Here is an 18,263-nt window from a genome sequence, read left to right on the forward strand (position 1 = left end):
GTGTAAGCGGTATTGGGGATCTGTGCTGAGGAGGTCCGGGATGGTAACCCTCCTCTCTGTTGAGCAGAAAGCTCAAAGGATTTAGAGACAAACAAAAATGCAAAGGACTAAAGGAGTCCCCATGGAAAATTCCCCTTCTGATTGGAATAGATTCCGAAGTTTGCACCTGCCCTTGCGAGTACATCTCAAGTTGAGTCGACCAGCAACTCATTAAAGACTTGAGTAAATCAAGTAGTCGCTCAGGGAGCTCAATACAATGAAGAGACTTCAGAATCCATTCGTGAGGAACAGAGTCGTATGCTTTTTTGTAGTCAATCCAGCACATGGAGAGGTTGCGGTGATATGCTTTAGCCTCTTCCAAAATCATTTTTTGTACAAGAAGTTGATCCTTGCACCCCCAACATCCCTTTCTCGCCCCCTTCTGCTCTCTGTAAATTATATCATTGGAAGAGCAGTAAGATGACACGAGGTTTGTCAAACACCCTGTGAATATTTTGTATTGTGTATTCAAACATGTGATAGGGCGGAAGTTTTTGGGATCAGTCAGGTCTCCTCTCTTGGGGAGAAGTATTGTGCGACCTTTGCAGAACCATGGTGGAACATCACCTGTGTCCACAAGAGAATTGAAACAGTGAAGTAATGGTGTTTGGACACAGGGGAACAGTTTCCAATACCGGTTTCGAATGCCATCAGGCCCTGGAGCTGTATTAGATTTGGACCTTTTTGATGACACTTTTCAGGCAATCTGGTGAGATGTAACAGACAAACGACCTATTTACTTTCTCATGCATTGCATGGTCATAATCACTGACCCATGGTGCCGGGTATAGACCACAACTGTTTCCAGAACCTTTCAGTGGCATCCTTGGAAGGCCGTTTAATCATGCTCACCATCACCCTTTGTTTTCAGTTGCCTGTAGAAGTGTTTTTCATTATTTCTAAAAAGTTCATTTTCTTTGATGAATTTATTTTTCTTTTCCCATTTTTTCTTTCTTTCAGTCCAAACCTTTATTTTTGCCTTAAGGGAATCGACAATTTGGAGAAGTACCTTTTCTTTTGTTGTCTTGTACTGCAATTTTAATTTTCTCCTAATTGTCTTTTGCCGTTTTGACATTGGACTCCCAGATGATCTTAGTTTCAGGCACAGCTCTATCCAGGAAATGTATTTTCTCGTTTCCATTAGTTTTACTTGAAACCGGTTTTTCTTTGGTGTATTGTTCTTAGTATTAGATGTTTTTTCTTTGGAAACTGTGTGAATTTCCTCCAAGGTTCGAGCGGCAGCATAGACACAACAATTAACCTTATGTAATGAACAGTCCGATGAAAGTTTCATAGAAATAATGTCATTTAATAAATTGATTTTATGTTTGGGAAAAGATACATTTGTTTGTTGAATTGGCCTCTGTTTTTCTAAAGGTATGCCAGATATTTCATCATAAATAGAATGAAACAAAATATACACAGGATTTTCGGAAAGATCTGCAACTGAGGAAGAGGAAAAGTGAGCATCCGAAATTTCGGGTCCCAATGCAGCTTCAGCGACTTGCCATTGATACGTGGATGTTCAGGCTATCCTGTCGCTCTCGCACACTCAAGTAGTGTGGTTTTAAGGTGGTTTGACCAAGATATTCTTGGTCGGATTCTGTGCCTTCCCCTGGGGCAAGTCCCATCTCCAGTGTGGTTGGTATCACTACCGGAGGAAGGCTATTATTATTATTATTATTATATATACTAGTTATATATATTTCCTTTTCTTAGCAGCAGCTTATAATTAACTGCACTTCAAAATAAAAGCCCACTTTATGTACTACCGTTATCTAACATACTCTCATATTACCGGGTAAAATCTATTTCACATACACTCACACACAGACACACGCACACGTACGCACGCACGCACGACCGTACGCACACACGCATGCAAGCACATACGCATGCAAGGACGAACGAACGAACGTTCGAACGCACGCACGAACGCAGGTAGACACACCTAATTTTTCATCTTTCAGCCCCATCACGTTATAGCTTTTAGGTACGGTGCTTTGTTCTCTATTATTTAGATAGTATTTTCTATGTAAACCCACCTACCCTTTCGGCGACATCGTCTACATCCTGAGGCGGGCGTAAAATCTCATATGCTTGACTGGCTGTACGAGCTGCATTCGCTCGGCACCACAGGGCCTTCAGACGTGCCAGTAGTCTGTATAATAATCCCAGAAGCTCATTATTTTACCTTACCTGTAACTATGGATCGGAACATGCCCCTTATCGATTTGTCAAAATTATACGTTTATCTCTGAAATATAGAATATACATGTATAGCCTGTTTATGAGGTAGTGTGTGTGTGTATCTCTCTCTCACCCTCTCTCTCTCCCACACACACAAACTCTCTCTCTAAATATTGCTGGTTAAGGGTAAAGATGTAACCTGTCACTGACTTCTCAGTACTGAAGTAATAGTCTTGCGGTTTGCGTCTGCGCGTTCAGTCGTGTGACGTGGATACACATAAAGATAAAGCAAATGTATTACGATTAGGTGTCGAGTCCTCTTGTAGTTTACAGAAAGGGTAAATGGTGACGGATGCAGTCCTGTACTGTATGGTAGATGTAGATTCAGGACGACGTTCTTGGAGTAGAGTGTGATACATACATGCACACCCGGAAGACTGAAAACCCAGGTTTTGGCATAAGCCTAAATGGTGTCTATTGCTAATATAGTGCATGCCGGAAACCAAAGTGTGATTCATCACATAGCTGTAATTTGTGAAGCATATATATTGAATTATTGCTGCAAAATTGCATGTCGAAGACTGAGGTCTGATTCTCCACATAGATATAATGTGTGAATCGTGTATCTAGTGATATTGCTGAAATATATCGCATGCCGAAGATACAGGGACGATCCCTAGAGGAGAGGTTAAGGTGGCGAAATGGTTGCCTGGTGCAGTGAAACCAGTTCCATTATTGGCATTGACTCATAGGCGACTTTACTGGAAGCAAGCACCAACGCCGGTGTTGCAGACAGGGATAAGGGACGATCACTTGCAGTAACAGTGTATGATTTGTCATCTTAAATATTTTCAATTCCTTAAGGTGTGGCTGGGAAAAGAGAACTGGGTATTGTGCTCTATGGTTGTAATGTCAGCTGCTATATCAGTGATGCAGTGTACATCCAGCCGATGGCTAGAAGACATGACATGCCAGACGGACATCGACAATTGACTCTTACTGACGTTTATTATGCATACTCATGTAAGTTGTAGTATGTGTTGTTTAGCAAGTGTAGCTGCTCCACTGTCATTATCAACAGAACCAAAAGAAGTCACAGAGCTCTGATCTTCCACCATGGCCTTCCTACGTACAGTAAACAGCATCTTCACAACGAGAAGACTTTGAAATCAAAGTTGTATCCTTCCCGCTTATAGAAAGGCGATCCTATTTTTCGGATTGTATTTGTGGCTTAGAGATATTAAATTAATTGTCCATTATTTAATTGTGTGCGTATTAAATGCATGACCTATGTTTTTCTATCCATGTAGCTATGATGCACACCTTCTTCGTACTTATCATGTTAACTATCTCTCTCGTGTAAATAGGTAACCCCAAACAGAAATGCTACGAAACAATTAGGATGAAATTACAAATAAAAGCAAAAATAACAAAGTAATAAAATAAAGTTAAATTCCAATATCTCTAACCATAAGAAGGAAAGAAACTAAAGTAATAATACAAGACGAACACATAGACGTAAAACTAAAAGCATAGCGGAAACGGAAACACAAAATTAAACACGTGCAGATGAAACTACAGCAAAATAAAACATCACTCACTCATTCACCTACCCCCACCCACCCACACACTCACTCGCTCACTCACTCACCTCGTGTATCTGAGGCCTGCAGCTGTATCTCTCCCATGCCAACAAATACACACACACACACACACACACACACCCGCACACACACACACATCCACCATGCACACACAACTTCCTGAAGGCAACATACCGCCGTTCACCACTTCCTGAAGGCAACATACCGCCGTTCATTATTCCCCCTGGCGGTAAACAAAATCAGCTTTTATCAGTGAAGTCGAACCACTGTAACAAAGTAAGGACAACAAAGAGATGGAGTGGTGTTTTCTCTGCTATATTTCAGCATCGACAACGGCCTGGCGATCCGGGCAGTAGGCTTCGTTCGGCTGGTGTTGCTCCTTCTCTGCCTCTGTCCTGCTCTGTTTTCCGTCTTACCACCTCCCTTTATATACCATCCTGTTCAGTCTTAATGGTCTAGCATGAACGGTGGGGTAGACACTTAAAGTCAGTTTTAGTACTGCCATGAACATGACTTGATTGCCAGTCACAGGTGTGTTTGATCTTTAATGTGTCTTTAATGACCTTAAATGATAACAGGATCACAGCAGTTGTTTACTATATCCTTAATGGTCACATCGCTGGCACGTTCAAGAGACTGACCGGAGACTGGCCCATGTCGACAAAGGACATAAATAATAACAGGATCACAGCAGTTGTTTACTATATCCTTAATGGTCACATCGCTGGCACGTTCAAGAGACTGACCGGAGACTGGCCCATGTCAACAAAGGCCATAAATGATAACAGGATCACAGCAGTTGTTTACTATATCCTTAATGGTCAAGTTACGTTCAAGAGACTGACCAGAGACTGGCCCATGTCGACAAAGGACATAAATGATAACAGGATCACAGCAGTTGTTTACTATATCCTTAATGGTCACATCGCTGGCACGTTGAAGAGACTGACCGGAGACTGGCCCATGTCGACCAGGGAAGGTGGTCATTGTCTATTTTACACCACTGCCTGTCACGTTGCTGTTAAATACGCATAGTCCGGGTCAATCTCAGTCTCTATCGACAACGTTTGTAATCCCCAATTCCTTGGCCACTGTCTTGGTCAAAAACATCACTTATTATATCAGTGACTACCTTATATCACACTCACAAACAAAACGTAAACGACGGAAAAACTAAGGAGAACAGTGATTGAAACGGAATTATTGGAAATAGAACTGGCAATATTTTTTTAAAGATACCTCTCACACTCTATTTTATCTGAAACATGTATGCCATATTCTTATTGTCGATCTCTGTATAGTTTTTGGGCTTGAAAAACCCAAGCTCGGCCTCCGACTGATCACTTTTGATCGATAATAAATATATATCCATATTATCCAGTGAAATAATGTACATAAAACACCTGACAAACACCATTTCCCCTTTGTCACTTATCTATAAAACTGAGTTGTCAAAGGAAAACCTTGTACAGCATAGTTTATACTATCGATGTCTAACACATCGTTTTTATCATGATTTCTGCTGACTTTACCTTTGAAAAGGTGTAAGTAATGTACGTATTTGTACATATATACCATTAATACCATTTATGCTGTATCCGAACTTTCCACACGGCCCTTACGTTTAGAATTGTGAAAAAATGACACTTGGTAGCTTTGTTGGATGGGGAGGGACACCCCCTCAATAAACCATCACTCTATTGTTATGTAGACGAATGCAGTGATAACAAAGGGAAACGACTGGCGTCTCACGACTATGACGTCACAGTCCGAAATCTGCCGAAGCTGGGATAACGACATGCATACGCGCTGGGTGTGGGTTTAGTGCAGTTGGTAGGTGCTTTTTCTTCAGTGTAAATAAATATTCAATTTCTCTCCATTAAGTATCTCTGATCCAGAGGGATATACCGGAGAACGTTCATGCTGAGATACTATTTAGCTCCGATAAGATTATATGTCTTCAACAGAGGTTTTGAGTACAGACACCTTATCGAGACGCAGAACACAATTTTGATTCTGTTATCTAGTGCACTAAACTCTAACGTATCTTAGTAACTGTGTACCCGGTCCTTGTTAGGTCACCCCACGTCACGGTCTTTGTAAATGGTGTTTGAATTACAACATGCCTCGGGTCACAGTGGAGTTGTCTGAAGTCATAAATATGTGCTTGACTTCTTTTAAAAACTACAAATTCAACGGTGATTGTGAATCCAACGAGACCTTGACAAATGAGGAATCTCTGATGTCACAACACAAAATACGTGTCTTATCAACATATATATTTAAAATAAACCATATTCGTTCGTTGAGGTCGTGTTTCCTCCTATTTATTAACCTGGTTTACGAATCTTTAAAAAGTCCATTCGCATACTGTGCTCATTGCACATGCGTATACTGCATACCACATACTCTATCGACCGAACTAATATCCATCTCCTGTTATTTATCATTAAGACTCACTTAACACACTTAAGTTAAAACACACTTAAAAAAAATCGAAGTGTTTTGTGACACAATGTTTCACAACATTGTTTTCTGAGAAGGAGAAGCTTTACAATGTATCATGCATTGACTTGTGTCACGCAAACACATTACTGCATAAAACCAAACCTAGTGTGCACTGATACATATAATATAACTAGTTCGATTGGTTTGCAAAACAGCTTGTTAAGTTTTCCAAACCGGTGTTGCTGGTTACTTCTATATTTTGTATATTTAGTTGACATCTCTCTCTTAGACCAATGAGAGGACGACAAATTCCGCCCCATGATATGTATTGATTCTCTTATTGTCTTCCTGTGTCACCAGAACAGCGATCACTGCTATTATTAACACACACAACATTAACTCGCAACAGCAAAACATGCGCATGCTCAGTAGAAATGCAAAATCATACATTGGCGCATGTGACACACACGGGAGGAGTAAGCTTCGACGTGGTGAATACAATTCAACGGTAAGCTCCAAACGATATTATTAACAGAGTGCAAACGTACAAGAATCTGTAATTTACTAAGAAAGTGTAATCCCAGATATAACACATGAAACATTTGACCACTTTCTAAATGGCATTGTGTAATCATAGCTTTCGGTCGTGGGAGCCGTGTCAATTACCAATTATCAGAGGGTTACACAAAGTCCGCAGTCTAGACTACCAGTTGTTCAACTTCCACTTTTGTGGAATTCTCGGTGGCTGAGCGGGTTAGGCGGCCGACTTTGTGTGCTGGCGATTAGGTGCCTGATTCCGTGGGTATGGGTTCGAATCCCGGATGGGACTCAACCCAACGAAAGTACAAGAATCTGCACTTTACTAAGAAAGTGTAATCCCAAATATAAGACATATTATAGGAAAATAGATATTCCAATTTAAAGAGTTCAAAGACAAGAGTTCATCATGTGGCTACAATACTGAGTGAGTGAGTGAATTAAAATTAAGTCACATCGGCAGTATTTCAGCCATATTGTGACTATATTAAGTTATATATTAATAATAATAAGAGGTAAATTAGAAAAAAGTAAAGTAAAGTAAAGAAGTAAAGAAGCAACTAGTTTATCACAGATGTAAATTTAAAAAAACTAGTAATCAGGTTTAAAACATTTTAACTATACAAGACGATACAATATAAAAACAGACTGCCAACAACTGAAGGTAGATCACCATACTAGGGACCATGGGGACTTACAGTACATTTGCTTACTGCATGGACCCTAGCTGGATTTACATCATCCCTTCAGCTATTGGCAAGTTTAGATAATCTAGCCAACAATAATTATAACATATATGCTGCGATTAAAAATAGTGAGTGAGTTTAAATTAACTTTGGGACTTACGTACGGACATGATCGAGAATATTTATGTCAAAATAGAGACCGTGGCTGGTAATGGTATGCCAATGAATGTTCAAATCGAGTTGTGTTTCGAAAAGGGGAATTGGTTCACACGGTGAAGACTTCTTTATCTCCCCTCCCTTCACCTGTCCTGTACCGCATGCCACATGTAGATTCAGAAAGGCGTTCTTGGAGTCCTGTCCTGTATTCCATGGGAGATGTGACAATAAGGTGGTTGCTTGTCACACCCCGCATGGGTACAATGTGAGAAGTCTATATCTGGTGATATTGCTGAAATATTGCATGCTGAATAGCCAGGTTTGACTCCCCACATGTGCATAATGAAAGACGATCAAGGTTTGATTGGCGAATACAACGGACGATCAACCACTCTTTTCATCAAATATGAAAACATTTCTGATATTCATTGCCATTATTTTACAGCAATGGCTTCATGGAGGAAAACTGGTCTGACACTGGTGTTTATCTCTGGAACTTACGTCTTCTGTAAGTAATTGTTTATGTTGAAGCATTGTATTGTACATTTACTGTACCCATTCGATGTACGCATAAGTGTTAATCACTGGATTGTACACCACACATTGTAAGTGTGTACTGACGCTGGTATTTATCCAAGGTTATCACCCACCTACAACTCAGGAAATGTATTTCTCATTATTCAGTTTCGAAATGTGAGTTATTTAGAACTGGTAGTTTCTTGATAGAAGGTAGAATTCATATGATGTCTGCTAACAGAACAATGTGTTGGCAGGTATATAGTAACAGGACTGTGTACATGCGTGTGGTTACATATGTGAAATTTAGTGTCATACCTCATGAACAATTGGTTTCCTTGTCTGCAGTGAACATGAATGGAAAAGAAGTAAGATAATAGATAAAATAGTGTACAACAACGCACATATTATCATTGGATAGCTATTTTGTATGGACGGAAGCCACGTTACCTGTTGAAGTTTACCAACACCTTCTTGTTAATATGCAAAATGAAAATGCGCACAAGCATAAATGATAAACGGAATAAAATATAAACAGGAAAATAAAAGTAAAGGAAAGAATGTATTAACAGTTTTACGTGATCGTCGTGGATTTCTTGCTCTCATTACTTGATCGTGACTTTCTTGTACTCAATACCTTCTTTTATAAAATACTACATTCCCAATATTTTTACTGAATATGAGCATCTAACTAACAGTCAAGAGTGTAGTGTGTGGAGTCATATTACACGTAATCGTAGATGTTAACATTCCTCATCATTCATTGATTGTAAGCAAATATATGCTAAGTCTAGAAATATACTCAGCAGCAAAACAAACGTCAGTGCGAATTCAAAATTAGATAGGCACTGTAATCAAATCATTACAGAAATTGACATAATAGGCAGATCAAAAACATTTCTTGTGTACAATATCTTGACACATCAATAAATAACTCAGCACAATTTCAAGACATTACGTGAACGTTTGCAGTCCATTCAGACTCTTGACTTCATTATCTAGTGTGACCACCACGAGCGGCAATAACAGCAGCACAGCGTCTATGCATGGAGTGCACCAATCGATTGATGAAGGTCATTGGCACCTGGAACCACACTCTGGGAAAGGCCTGGCGCAATAAATCGTCTGTGTTCGGCCTTGGCATGACATTATTCAGTCTCCTCTGAATTTCATCCTGGAGATGTTCAATTGGGTTTAAATCAGGACTAAGGGCTGGCCACTGCATAATATTGTACTGTATCAGTAGTGATTGGTCTTCCGTGTGTTCCCACTGTCTGGCGTGCTGTTTCGGATGCCTGCATGAAGGGATTCTATACATGCTGTCGCACAACATGGCGGTCTTGTCGTCTTGTGGTCACCCTTGGTCTGCCAGTACGGGGGCGACCATATGTGGTGTTGGTGGCCCGGAAACGTTGCTGCAGCCTGTAGATGGTCCGAACGTTGACCCGGAAGTGTCGCGGCATGCTGCTGACGTTGGAATGTGAATGTTTCAACCAGGTTCGGGGGGGTGCATTTTATAGGGCTGGTCCCTGTGAACAGCACGTGCAGCATGAGTTGCATGAAAACTATGGAGAACACCGTACCATCTCCGAGGTCAGGTTGCGTTTTTGAGACCATTTCCTGGGTTCCATTCTGAGTTGGAATGTCTTTGTTCAGGTAAAGTTGGACATATGGTCAGAAATATACAATCAAAACATTAAATGAGTTTACAGTTATCCGTTTCTGCGAAAGAAACGTTTTCCAGAGAGTACGTCTTGTTTTCTACAAACTGCGTAAAAATGACAATGTATATTTGCAAAGGTAACCTCTATATTCCCTTGATTCCGGGCAGGAAAAGATAAAGAGTGGTTTAAAAGATACACATGCATGTTAATTTGTTTTCTATTACCCACCAGTCCTGCCTTCTCAGAAAATAATTCTTCCTCCTCATTATTGTGGTGAACATTCTCACAACGCCATGCAACGTTAATAACTTACGGCATGTGGAGGATTGTAAGAACTATTGCAAAAAATGTGACACGTTATAAGCAATTGTTTAGAATAACAGAAATACATGTACTTTCTTTTTTATTCCCCATTTGGCGACATTTCAATAACCCATAAGAGTCGCCTTGACATTTCAGAAAACGGTCTGCAATACACCCGGGGCAGGCCTCGGAGGACGAAACTACTAGCGATTTATTACCAGGTGATTTTATTGATTAAGTACGACCCTGTTTCACGCTGTCCTGGTTGTTGCATAACGTGTTTGATCAAGCTTCGTTGGGATAACGTGTGATCGGCCGAGATCTGACGTTATCTTTTGTTATGTGACGCCAAGACATTGTAAATAAAAACAGTATGGTCGGTTCATTGTTATTTCAAAGGTGGCTAATCAGAACAAAATTTCAAAGGATGATACATGGATATGTCCCAAAATGATTAAGTCTTTAGATCAATGTGTCCACACAATATTGTATACATAAGTAATCTGAACATGGATATTTGTACGCATCAATATGTCTATATATACTAACGGAAAAAAAGTAACTGTGTATAACATAAACTTGTATAAAATAAAAGTTATAAACATGTAGCAAAGCACTTTGCACGAAATTTGATGTCACGCATCGCGCGTGGCACGTGCACTATGTGCACAATGAACTTACTCTCTTTTTGTATGTTCTCTGACACCTGAAGTTCACACACCTGATATGGAAAACTGAAGAACGATTGATAATGCTCTAACCTTTGTATTTTGCTGAAAACACGTTAATTTCAACCTAAACTGCCATGTACATCATGCCACGGCTTATAGAAACTTAGAGTCTCTGCGGTGGGGGTATGCTGGAGACTGGCTTGGCCCGAAACACGATCTCATCTCTATGGAGACGTTTTCAACATTGTGGCAAAACGAGAGATTTGCCTCGGACCGGCCATCCACGCGTGCCGTCACGTCAGCAAGACAACCACATTCGGCTTACCCATCCAAAGAATCGATTCCAGACTGCCAGTTTGACTGCTCGGATCATTCCTGGTTTATGTCCAATCAGTTCCAGGGCCTAGATTCTCGAAGCTCTCTTAGCGCTAAGATAGTCGTAAGTTAATGTTAACGTATGACACTTACGACTATCTTAGCGCTAAGAGGGCTTCGAAAATCTAGGCCCAGGACTGTACGGAAGCGATTGAGGGAGCACAACATCCGGCCCCGATCGACGGCCTGCAATACGTCTAATTTTGTTCCAACGTCACCGTCAAGCACGTCTTGCCTGGTGCTGTCAGCATCTACGGCACATGAGACAGGATTGGGATGGTGTTTTGTTCACTGACGAGTCGAGATTTCTTCTGGACAGCTCATATGGCAAGGCAATGTTGTACAGACGGCGATGCTGCACGGTATGGTGACGCGTGCGTTGTTCAACATCGACAGTTTGGTAGCAAAGGCGTTATGGTATGGGGTGGCATCACATCTCATGGTCAGACGCAACTTGTCAGTGTCAGTGACAATCTGACTGCGATAGACAGAACAGATTATTGGGCCTCATGTGCAGCCGTTCATTCAAGGACAGAGACGTAACTTCACGCTTCAGCAAGATAATGCCCGTCCACATGTCGTTCATGTTGTGACAGATTTCCTGAGACAGAGGAACATTCCTATACTCCCTTGCCAGCAGTTTCTCCGGACCCGTCCTCTATTGACCATGTTTGGGATGAAATGGAGTGACGTTTACGTCAAACCCAGAATCAGCCATTGACTAAGCTGAATTGAAACAAGCATTGGTTCAGACATGATGCTGAATTTGTGAACTGACTTTTGACACCACATCTCTTCAAGGGCGTGTCACGATGCCTAGTGTGAAATCACAGATTTCGATCCTATGCTATCACCAGTTACACAGTGATTAAGGAAAACACCACAAATCATGTTATTATATTTTTGCATTAAAATATGGCATAACATCAAATAATGCACAGTGACTTTACTTACCTGACCATCTGAAAACGAGTAGGTCTCTTACAAATACATGTATATGCTTTAGAAAAGCAATGAGACTGCAATGATAATTTAATAGGAAGTTGTTTAATGGAGAACTCATCAACATACACAAACAAACTATCAACCAATGAAGTCCTGACGAGTCTGGCTTAGGTTATGAATAGAATCTCCTAATGTTTTAAATTGTTTTTACAAGACCTACCATAAATGATGGAGCCGTAATCAAGTTAAAACGAATCAGTGCTCTTTATAGGTTGGTGAGAAACAATAACCAGGAATTTGGCTTCCATTACAAAGTTTAGGGATTCTCCGTAATGGGTTCGAGGAATATATAATTAAAAATTCTGATACAGCGATATGTGACAGACGAAATACTGCCTTTTGGGACACACTGACCCTGATTATAATGAGGAGAAAGAAAAAAATATGCACATTCACGATAATTGAAACAGTGTAATTGTCCTGGCATGTGTCATTAAAATCATTGAACATGAGTTCATTATGGTCGACTCAATTATATATAAATAGCGTATAACAATTCATTTATGTCAACAGTAGGTTGTAGTTATAAGAAACACACACCAAAAAATCGGATTGCCACACACTGAATAGTCAACCACACAGACATTTAGGAAAACTAAATGCCGAAATTTATGTATGCTTATGCAGTTTAGTTCAGACCCTACACTTAATGTTTGATACTCTGTTTTCAGGGACACTGTGGCTGAAACATTCAGCGTTACCGAGCCCACTGGTAAGTGCTAAACGCAAAAACACAGTTATGTTTGCAATATTACAAATGAGGATAACTTACAGTTGAGAGAGGTCGCGGTGGTCCTGTAACAGTCTGGCTAGTCTCAGGTACCCGTGCCCCCCTCTACATGCAGACAGCGAATGGGACCTCTCCCAGGACGCGCTGACTAGTCGATCTTATCTGGAGACTATGGAGACTTCCCAACGCTACCCAGGGTGTCAGAACATATTACTTGTGATGTTTATGGGCCTCTTCCAAGGACGTTTAAAATTGTCATTTCCCATCATACCCTGGACATATTCTTGGTCGAACAATAGCTGTCGAACAAGCCACAAACACGGCAAAGACGGTAATAGAAGCAAAGCACCACACCTTCATAAATATATGATGTTTTTGCCAAGGAAGGCCATCTTACTGGCATGTTTTATAAACAATCACACATTGCGATTCCTTCAGCATAGAATAGTTTGAATTTACTTTTTAGGCATCATTACGTTGTCATGTTTCATATACTGAAACATAATGTATAAACACAAGTAATTATACATCCAAGCTCGAATAGATTAAACATAATTGAACTTACTAATTTACAGTTTACTGAATTGTAACTAGTTGTTTTCCATAATCTAAAGTTCGTAATGTTACCTAAGCGAATATAAAGTGATAAGTTGCGCATTTGCATCGAATACATATATACATGTCAGTGTTATTACTGTCAACGCGTGGATTATATGTCAACTGGGGAATTAGCTCATAATTAAGATGTGTGCGTTGATAAAGACGAAGGCATAGTTGAGTTCAAACGTCTTTAGTACACGACAAACAAATACACAAGACATGAGCGAGGTGAGCGGAGTACCTGCTCAACCCCAGGGCGTTTCCTACGAGCGGCATTATCCTGCTCGTGGTCGCCCCAACAGACAGTCCAAATACCGAACTCGTACTCCTTCACTGTCTAGATGTGAGCATACTAAGTATATATACAGTTTTTGACAACAATGGACAGGCGACGACTCATCAATGGACAGACAGAAAAACAATAGCACTTCCTTGACCAGTTGATGTGATGGCAGACACGGCCAAGGGGGATTACCAATGAAGGTTATAAATGTCTTATACAATAATTAATGGGCAATTTACAATGCGGTAGTGATAAGGATGTACAGTAGTGATTAAAAATACAGCTTAGCGTTATATATATATATACAATAAAGTCTCACATGTCTTGAGTACATAGTTTTGGACTTTTTAAGTATTTGGACGATGGCTGTCCTGAATTAGTCCCTATAACATTACAACAATGAAATGTTTTACTACGTTTGTTACAAAAGACAGTAAGTTGGTAATTCAAAACATTGTCACACATGGACAGAAGTAATATCATAAGTTATTACATGTAAGCCATACAAAGGTATTTCAAGCATTTTTGTTCAAGCTGTTGAAAGTTTCATGTTGATTTGAATTGTCAGTTTTCTATGCAATTTACATAAGCATTCTGTAAAACGTTTGTATTTGATCTGTGTAATTATCAAATCCGGTGCAATTACCACGTGTATCAATCAACTCAGTCTCTATTGATCCATCGTCAATAAAAGCTGGATAGTATATAAGTTACGGTATCGATACACATGCGTATAATCATTCAAGCAGATTACAGTAATGAGATAATTGAACGCCCCTTTCGACCTTGAAATAACAGCCTCCGGTAGAATGCATATGTAGTTACGTCCCTGTTGAAAGGTTTGTCCCGTGACAAGTGTAAAATAAACAGATGCGCTGTTATATCATTGGACATCTTGCTTTATGGAGTCACGCCCCTCTCTGTGATGTTTATACATGCATGCACATCTGTAATCTTATAAACCTCGTTTGCATTCAGTAAAGATATAGGCACGCCCACCTTCATACATATTGGGGGTGGGGGTGTCAGCTGCAAGTTTATACACTATAATAATTCTGTATAGTGTCACCTCGTGATTTCTGTAATGCGTGTACTCTGGTTTGGATAGTCATTCGTATCAAGGTGAAGATTATATTTACATGTACAGCAAACCATTATGTTTTATGTACTAGTTGTGTGCATAAAATGTATATGAAAATAAATACTACCTCTACTCAGTGGTTGGATTTCAATCGCTTTGTTTTACTTATCGAAAAACACTAAAATGAGGACAAATAAACTCGCCGAAGTGACTATCTACTCCTATTTGTCTTATGTGTATATTTCATACATCGTTACCAGTGTGTATGTTTACAATACACAAACTGTTACATGATAGCTTGAGTTGATAAAGCCGAAACCCAGCATATCGACTGGTCAAGGATATAGCCAATAACCAATCTCTATCCAAGCTGCTGAGTGACCAAACGTGCTCTTCAGAAATTTCGCCCACGCCCCATCACCTGTCCTTTCCTCTGTGACAGGTATCTCATGATATGATTGGTCGCAGATAACATATGACCAGCCACTACATTGAACGGTTGAGATACCGAACTTTCTATTCGGGAAATTTGATGACGTCCTATCACGTGACTCTTTGTTTTATGTCTATGCAAGGAATATGTAGTATATATGTATGTTTGTATGGTCACGTATGTTTTCTGCATTAAATCTGTATGAAATAAAGTGCAATGCTATGGATGTGCTTTGTGCTAGTCACAGACTAGCGTTATAGTACTTTCATTAAAATAATACTAGAAATGTATCGGCAAAACCGCTATTTTCGTCGAAGATTATAAAGTATGAAAGTAAATTCTTCTTTACAGTATACCATTGTCATAGATGTTTTGTAAATTTAAACCTCACACAGTGATATAAGAGAGAGAATTTGTTAACGTGTGTCTCATCTGTTACATACAAAGAATACATGTGTATGAATATTGTGATAAAATATAAATGTACAAGCCGGCAAAAGGTCTACAAGAGAAACTTGCTATAAAATTACATAAAGCTTGCAATACACGAAATGTATTCACACCTGATTTCTTTCAACATATATCTTTACGTCACAATTAAACAATCAGGACTTGTTTGTACGACTAGACAGTTTCCTGTGATCCCCGAAACCTGCCAGGGAAATCAGGTGTGACTAGCACTAATTAGTCTCGGCACAGAGAGTTGGCAATCAGCGAGGGCTTCCAGGTGTTGAGTAGAGATGGGGCTCTCGGGCTTAATGAGTTAAATGTCTTAAAGCTTCCCTTATTTCCATTTCTGTTATTGGAGAATCTATAGCTAATACCTGTTCATCATCGTCGTAATCGGGGTACATAGTATCATCAAGTATAGTCGATTATTGTTGAATATATCAATATTTGCAAATACATTTTGGAAGTGTCCTAGCCATTCAGATTTAGAAATAGGAGAAGTTATCTTTTCCCGATTCTGTAGCGATCGTATTTCTTTAAAATGATTTTGAAGGAAATTTTGCAGATTTGCAAAGAATAATCGTACTTTAGCAAGATCGGATTTGTACTTTCCACAGCAAGTCATATATGCATTGCTCTGTCAACAAGAAATTGCTTGGTTCAAAATTGCCTTTCAGTCCTGAGCGATGCTCGTTTTGCACTATGCAACCTGGATTTGTTTACTGATTTCGAATTTGTGTTATAATAAAATCGTTTTTTTCATACAATCCGCAGAATCTATTACAATATCTACAAAGTCATCAATAGCACGATTCACGTCCACTTCGATTGTCTCGCTTAAACTCTCAACATGGGTCAACTACCGTTCCTGTAAATTGTGAATAAATGTTTCAGAAAGAGAATAATTCCAAATGATCTTTTCTTCAAACAGATTATCAGTGTCACTCACTGTCAGCAAATTTACATGCTAACTGTAGAGGAAGATGGTCAGAATCGAACTTGTTTCCTACATTGAACGTATCAATATGCTTGAAGAAATTTGGTGAACAAATGAAACAGTCATTTACACTTAAGCCTTGTCGACCAAAGTATTCAGATACTGCCACAGAAAACAACATGAAAATCGAAAAAAAATAACATTGAAGTGAATTTCTTCTTTGTTTCACTGGACAAACCTCTGTTCGTGTTGCGGAAATTTTATCCAGGTGACGTTACACAGGCTACGGGTGTGAGTTTGTATTTGCAGATGTTGCAAGAGAGTTAACAATACACAGAACAACAACATGAGATAGCATCATAAAAACATAAATATTGACTTGAAAATTGTCTTGAAGTATGCATAATATGTCAATTAATTGTATTCAAAATATTCCCGATGTTTATTATAATCTCAGATTTTTATCATAATGTCAGGCCACATTGTTGTGACAACATAAATTGGAGTGAAAAGAATAACGTTATATGGACGTACTATCATCAAGTTCCTACAACGTAAAATACAACGTTATCACAACGTACTTATAACGTTCCTATAACATTGTGACGACGTGAAAATGACGTATTACAACGCCACGTCATAACGTTGTGACCACGTAGATGGGAGTTCACAGAATAAAGTTGTACGGGCGTAATATCATAACGTTTCCACAACGAAATTGTTAGCTGGATAACTCTGAGCTCCAGATTTTCCTTAAGCAAGATTTATACTGAGCCCAATTTTGCTCTTGATTTTGGGCATTGTGCAGCTTGTCTCGAACATCCAAGATAGGTGCAAGCCTGATCCTACAAAAAGACGCTAAATCATTCATCCCACATATAATCTAACTGACCTCAAGGATTCCGAATTTCCGTCACAGTGAAACAACATTGCATTCACGCTCGATGGCAAACCATTTGCAAAGTCATAGAACGCAATGAAAAGTTCTTCTTGTTAGTTTTCCCTCACGTGTCGCCTATATCGTATGAACAATCTGACACTGTTTTGTAATGTTTCAGACCAATAGTATTCCACACCAACAAATTCTCCCATCCGGGATGGAAGTGATCTTCAACGTAGACAAGGACACTAATGAGGTGAGCTGGTTCACCTATATCCTGTACTGTCTTGAGATAAAGATACTTAATGTTCACATTTCACATTTAGTTTGTTAACATTGTTAATATGTTAAGGCTTAAACAAACACTCAGGATTTATGTACCAAGTGAGTTTAAGTCTGAAAGACAGACCATGAGATGGGAATATTAACGTACAGTTCTGGCGACAGAATGGGATGTTATTTTTGACAATCAGAAATGATATAATTTTAAGGCTGCCTTGCCAGACCACCTTGCAGGGATCCTGTTTAGTTGCAATATATTATTTTGGTTGTTGTAAACCTTTAGCTATTTACTGGCAAGTTTATCTTAATAACTGTTTGAATCGATTTGTATCAAATCAGCTCATGATATATCATTATGGACAGTAATATTTTCTGTGTTTGTCACAGATATTA

At 39.4% G+C, this 18,263-nt stretch overlaps 1 protein-coding gene across 2 annotated transcripts; it reads left to right on the forward strand.

Annotated features, from left to right (window-relative positions):
- Window positions 1-5,629: 5,629 nt before the first annotated feature.
- On the forward strand, window positions 5,630-18,034 carry LOC124262140. Of its 2 annotated transcripts, none has more exons than XM_046696599.1 (5): window positions 5,630-5,666; window positions 8,106-8,168; window positions 10,300-10,364; window positions 12,866-12,906; window positions 17,767-18,034. In XM_046696599.1, the coding sequence occupies exons 2-5, from the start codon at window positions 8,116-8,118 to the stop codon at window positions 17,920-17,922; spliced, it is 315 nt and encodes a 104-aa protein (XP_046552555.1). In that variant the 5' UTR covers window positions 5,630-5,666; window positions 8,106-8,115; the 3' UTR covers window positions 17,923-18,034. The 2 variants fall into 2 exon arrangements, with proteins under 2 accessions (XP_046552555.1, XP_046552554.1); XM_046696598.1 differs by lacking the exon at window positions 5,630-5,666 and adding an exon at window positions 6,687-6,789.
- The last annotated feature ends 229 nt before the right edge of the window (window positions 18,035-18,263 follow it).

This window comes from Haliotis rubra, unplaced genomic scaffold, assembly GCF_003918875.1.
Source record: "Haliotis rubra isolate DU_JTF1 unplaced genomic scaffold, ASM391887v1 Scf823, whole genome shotgun sequence".
In the NCBI taxonomy this organism is placed as follows: Eukaryota; Metazoa; Mollusca; class Gastropoda; order Lepetellida; family Haliotidae; genus Haliotis; species Haliotis rubra.

Excerpts from the sequence above, each read along its gene's own strand:
- LOC124262140 (XM_046696598.1), top strand. The coding sequence starts at position 6,716 with ATGCAAAATCATACATTGGCGCATGTGACACACACGGGAGGAGTAAGC. Across the intron at positions 6,790-8,105 it reads GTGGTGAATACAATTCAACG|CAATGGCTTCATGGAGGAAA; the intron begins GTAAGCTCCAAA and ends ATTATTTTACAG. Across the intron at positions 8,169-10,299 it reads CTCTGGAACTTACGTCTTCT|AAAACGGTCTGCAATACACC; the intron begins GTAAGTAATTGT and ends TTGACATTTCAG.